The sequence below is a fragment of the Cucurbita pepo genome, chromosome LG10 (assembly GCF_002806865.2).
Source record: "Cucurbita pepo subsp. pepo cultivar mu-cu-16 chromosome LG10, ASM280686v2, whole genome shotgun sequence".
Taxonomy (NCBI): domain Eukaryota; kingdom Viridiplantae; phylum Streptophyta; class Magnoliopsida; order Cucurbitales; family Cucurbitaceae; genus Cucurbita; species Cucurbita pepo.
In genome coordinates this window covers 9,785,927-9,792,021 of record NC_036647.1, presented here as the reverse complement: position 1 = coordinate 9,792,021, position 6,095 = coordinate 9,785,927, and the positions used below count along the sequence as shown (strand labels likewise).

At 33.7% G+C, this 6,095-nt stretch overlaps 1 protein-coding gene across 1 annotated transcript; it reads left to right on the top strand.

Moving 5' to 3' along the window:
- Positions 1-5,110: 5,110 nt before the first annotated feature.
- On the top strand, positions 5,111-5,850 carry LOC111804540. The gene is made up of 3 exons (XM_023689388.1): positions 5,111-5,138; positions 5,214-5,404; positions 5,474-5,850. The coding sequence occupies exons 2-3, from the start codon at positions 5,243-5,245 to the stop codon at positions 5,786-5,788; spliced, it is 477 nt and encodes a 158-aa protein (XP_023545156.1). The 5' UTR covers positions 5,111-5,138; positions 5,214-5,242; the 3' UTR covers positions 5,789-5,850.
- The last annotated feature ends 245 nt before the right edge of the window (positions 5,851-6,095 follow it).

The window sequence follows — 6,095 nt, the reverse complement described above, 5'->3', positions numbered from 1 at the left end:
AGTAGCATGGGAGATGTTGCAAATAATGTGTACCGGTGTGGAATAGGTTAGGGAAGCAAAGGTCACCTTGAAGAGCGATTTCGAGGCTATTCGCATGAAGGGTGGGACCAAGGCGCATAGGCTATACAATCCTCAACACGAGAAAAATCATGTTACCAAAGAGATGTCGTATTCGAAGAAGAAAAAAAGTGGGATTTGTGTAGCATCGGCGACAACAAACAGACTATTGTGGCGGTCACAACTCTAGAAGAAGAGAAAAATATAGCAGACCTAAAAGTGTAGCGATATCGACATCAATAAACTCACACATGTCATCACCAATGACACTGGAAAATGTGATGAGTTCTCCGAAACAAGAGAGCTTCGGGGAGAGAATAGGAGGATCCACAACATATGGTGGACTAAATTTTTTTTTCTCTCACTAAAATTCATGGTGATGCACCTACTAGAATAATTGGATCCCGACGAGCTAATGTTACTCGTTGCCTAGGAGACAACTGAATGGAATGAACTCATAATCCATATAGCGAAAACATTGAGAACCGTTTTGATTTTATTAAGAATTAAAAGAAAACAATAAGCATGGGAGTAATAACTCTATCTTTGTACAATAGAAACTTTAGCTCGCAACTCTTTAAATTATTCCAAGCTTGCAAGACTCTTTGAAGTATTCAAACGTAGAAGTTCTTCCACATTCCACATCGCTATGACTCAAACATAAGGCCAAGACTTATAGGAAGCTCTTGAAACAAAATCACAAAGGGACTGGAGAATGAGAGTTTTAAGAAAATTCGGTGGAGTAAGAGTTTTATTCTCCAAAGAGAGTGCGAGAGATTTGTGTCCAAATATTTATGGTGTGTTTGTAGTTATATATATATATATATATATATATATATATATTTTAAGGAATTGGTTTGTGGTCGGTAACAAATAATAGTAATACATAGGATTCAATAAATAAATAAATAAGAGACAACCAAAAATTATAATAATCAATATTTGTAATACACTATTATTATTGTTATATTAGACTCAAAGATCATACTTCACCTAATTAGAAGAATGGTTTTAATATAGAAAGAATAAATGTAGAACCTAATTTTGAGTGTCTGATTATGCAATACTTTTTTCTTTTTAGTGTGAGAATGAATCCCCTAATCAAATTTTGTTTATAGAGCGTCTCGACGAATATTTGTGACATAATATATTTGATATATTTAAGTATAATATCATATATAAATTATATTTAAATATTATAAAATATAATATATATATATCTAAATAATTTGAATATCATTCCAATTTTAAATATATTTATATTTAATACATCCATATACATTAATTGATTTAAATCAATTAATATTTAATTGTATCAATACAATTGATATATTTTTTTCTTTTTAATATATCTAAGGTATTAAATATTAATTTAAACCTTCCAAATTAATATTTTTCCTCTCATTTATATTTAAATATTTAATACATTAAATATTAATTTCCACCCTTAAAATTAAATATATATTTTTCTATTTATATAATTATCTAATATATTAAATATGAGTTTCAACCTTTTCACATTAAATCTATTTTTTCATTTGTATTTAACCCGTCTAATATATTAAATATTAATTTAAACATTTTAAATTTTTCTATCAATCAAAATGAACCTTAATTAATCAATTTTCATTCATAACCATAGGTCACTCCACTATTGACCTAAAGTTGCACTCTTATGCATAGTAAAAAAAGTTATGTCCATTGATAATCATTACAAACGAGTCGTTTATAATTACAATTGGGTCATAAGTTTGTTTTACCCCTATAATTACATCTTTCACTTATGTACTACTGACTCTCTAACAAACAATTTGTTTATGATCCAATCATAAACTAAGTCCCTCTCACGCTAATGAGAGAATGTGGCCCCATTGTTCAAGTCTCGAAATCAATACATAAGAGAGCAACTCATCTACTTGGTCAAATCCCGAAATCAGAAATTAAGAGTAAATTTCATCTCATGATATTATGTTCCCAACTCCCTATTTGGTCAAGTTCCCAAAATGGTAAGCATATTGAATCGGCGACAAGAGTCATTCTCACCTATGTAAACCAAAGGATAAGCCCTCACAAACAGGAGTTCACAACTCACACAAGATTAAGATTGAGTTGCATAGGATCATCATGTGAAATATTAATCTTCTTAGTTAACAAATTTATAAAAGAGATTAAATATTTCTTGGTCAAAGTCTTATGCAAACTTATATGATACTCCCACTCATATGTTTCCACATCAATGATTTGTATCAAATCATTTGTAGCAATTACAAAGTGGATCGTATCAATAATGTTACCGGGATAAAGCACTCAACCTTATTCATATACTATAGACCATTTAGGTTTTACTTGAACACTATTCTCTTGTATGTCAACAGCATACTGTTCAAGATTACCATAATAACCTTGGATTTTCATACCATGAATAATATTAAATAGTAAATAAAATGATAAAAATTATTATTAAAAGTTAAAGGATTAATTATGAGGCTTTAGGGCATAGATCCCAACAACAACAACTTACCGTGAAGAAGCTTGAAGCCATTGAGAACGGGATGGCAGGAGACCATGTAAAACAAGCTTGAAACCATTGAGAAGTATAAGATGTGGGAATGTACCGACTTACTGCCCGATCACAAGTCTCTCGGTTTGAAAGAGTGTGAAGTTGAAAAGAACAGCGAAGGGAACGTCATCAAGCATAAAGAAAAGCTCGTGGTGAAGGGGTATGTACAACGGCAAGGAGTTGATTCTAAGGAGATCTTTGCGCCAGTGGCTAGACTCGATCATATGAGGTTGATTTTTGCCATCGTGACTCAACATGGGTGGCAGGTTCATCAGCTAGACGTCAAATCAGTATTTCTAAATGGTGACCTCCAAGAAGAAGTGTAAGTTGTCCAACCTAAAGGTTTCATCATCAAAATCAAATAGCACAAAGTGTACAAGTTGCAAAGGTCCTCTACGGTTTACGGTAAGCACTGAGGGTGTGGAACATACGCCTGGACAAGAGCTTGAAGAGTCTTCGTTTTATGAAGTACTCGCAAGAGCAAGAAGTCATGGAGTTGAAGCACTCATCGTTGGCGTGTACATTGACGACTTGATCCCCACCATACAAGTATAGAATACTTTAAAAGGTTCAAGCAGCAAATGATGGAAGAATTCGAGACGATTAAACTTAGGTTACTCACATACTATCTCAATATTAAAGTGGACCAGAAAAAAGATTGCATCATGCTAAGGTATTTGGACTAGACTAAGAAGTTGCTACAACAATTTAAGATGACAGAGTGCAACCCAATAAAATATCCCATGGAAGGAAAGTTACAACTTGAACAATACGCTGAAGGAAGTTTAGTGAATCCCATCAAGTATAGACGCATCATTGGAAGTCAAAGACAGTTGACTCATACTCGTCCACATCTTTGATATGTTGTCAAAATGGAGACGAGTATAGATGTATCATTGGAAGTCAAAGGTAATTGACTCATACTTTAGAGAAATTTACTATGATGCATCATCAACCGGTCAAATGACAATGGGAAGGAAACCACAATTTACAAACTACAACACTCACATTTAATACTATAGTAATAATAAGAAAGATTTATAATAAGTAAATTAATTTTAAAAAATTAGATAGAGGGAAATCAACGTGTGGGAGAAGAAAACTCAAGCAGTGGGGGAGAGAAAATAACTTGGCCGAGGGGTTTGGAGGCTCAAGGATATTTAGAGAGAAATTTTGAATGGATTGAGGCAAATGAACAAGGCGCAAAACACAGTTACAAACGTACGGACCCAATTATGACTCGAGCTTCTTGGTGAGCAAGTGTTACAAGTTTGATTAGGAATATTTTGTTGATCGAATATCTAAACGCAAGAACATTTATTTGAGATTCAAATCCCTCTACAAACCAGATTAATCATGTCAAGCTGGAATGATTCTAAACAAACAATTAAACTATCTAGAAGAAGAAAAAAAAAAAATAATAATTCAAACACACTGTTTTAGGAGAATGGAGAATGGTGGCTAGTTTTTTGTTAAAGTAGCTACCACAAGTAAGCTTTATTCATAGAAAATTGAAAAACATTTGCTATTGAAATATTTTAGTAAAAAGAAACTCTCTTAAATTTTTTTATTTTTAATTTTGGTTATTTGTTTTAGTATGTTTGGATTGACGGTCAAACCAACCTCAACAACATCTAGAGCTATAAGGATGTACGTCAAGGACTGATTGGGGAGGAGAAGATTGAATAAAAAAATTGAAAGTGAGGGACATAAGAGAAACCCGAGAGAGAGAGAAAAGTAGGATTTACCAATGGTTCTTGCACAAACTGTTTTTTACTCAACACCAACTAACCCCTATTGTCTTAGTAGATCCCCCAAAATTTATCCCATTAAACATATAAATCACCCTTTGTAGATTCTTTTACGCTCACATGACATCGTCTAAAAATACTACTTGGTCTTTTTAAAAAGAAAAAACATAAATATTTAAAGGTTATCGTCGAAATGGTCCTTTAATGAATGGAGACGAAGGAGGCCCCATACATTTCAAATGAAATCGAAGGAATGAGAATTGACAATGACATATAATTTGAATATACTCTGTGCAGTGGGGGATGTATTGAAGAGTAAATTTGAAACTTTTATTTAAAAGGAACTAAAAAGGGCATTTATATATATATATATATAAAAAAAAAGAAATGAGAAATGGTAGTTAATATTGGAATAAATGTAAAAAGATGAACCTAAATTAGAAAATAAGAAAAATTGGTCAAAAAATGTATAAATAGGAAAAGGATCGGTGAAATCTAAAATAGAATAATTTGACCAAAAGGCAATGAATCTGAAGTTATGTCTGTAAAAATATTTTGGTTGTAATACAAAAAGGAGGAATACAGAGCAAATCTCCGGGTCTCTCTCTATCTCTCTCTAACCTCTGCTTCGCTGTTAACAAATCCGATTCCTCTGTCCCTTTGCCCTTCCTCCCTTACTCCAACCTTATAACTCACCCTCCTCTCCTCCCTCTCTTCTCTAATTTTGCAACTCAAATCTCTCTCTCCCTCTCTCTCTCTCTCTTCTTCAGGTAATATCTCTCTCCCCCTCTTTCTCTTACAACCCTTCTTCTACTTCCATGCTTAAATCTACACTCTAAACACAGGGGATTCTACTCTTCCTAATTGCAACAAAATGAACAAGATGGTGGTTCAACACAACGCGTTTTCAGTTCATGACGACATGCTCAACGCCTCCGCCCTCGACGAACGACTGGTTTGCCCAAAACCCCGCCGTCTCGGTTCCATCAACGTCCGCCCTTTTCAATCAGATGCTTTGGAACTCCTCTTCTTAAAGGTACATAATTTGGGTTCGAATTTTTTATTCCATAAAACAATTTTTATTCAATCTTTTTTCTTTTTCCAGGGTGGTTGTGGATTGGAGAGTTTTAACAGTAGTGGTACAGAATTAGCCTCGTCGCCGCCGTTTTTTTGTGGCTCGCCGCCGAGCAGAGTAGCTAACCCATTAATCCAAGACGATCGATTTGGGGATGAGAAGCCCAAGGTGTTCCCCATCTTCTCGTCAGCGCCTCCTTCTCCGTCGTCGCCTCCGCCGTCAACTGGTCGGACAGGCGGATGTGTTCGGGTTAATTTTGGAAACAACCCGGCGGTGAGAATTGAGGGGTTTGAATGCCGGCTCGATAGGGAGAGGCGAAACCGCAGCGTTGCTGCTCTGGCTTAGAAACGCGATCCAAGTGGAGCGGAGCCCGATTGAACAATGACGATGACCAACAAACCACAAACACATGGATTTTTATTTTTATTTATTTTATTTTTATTTTTTTCCAAATATTTAAAATTTAAAATGAAATTTAGAAAAAAACAAAAAGGAAAAAAAAAAAAAAAAAAAAAAAAAAAAAAAAAAAAAAAAAAAAAAAAAAAAAAANAAATAATGTGAAAAAGGAAATGAAACTTTTCTTTTTAAAAAATATATTTTGGGATAAATTGGAGCCAAATTCTTTATTTTATATATATATATATATATANGA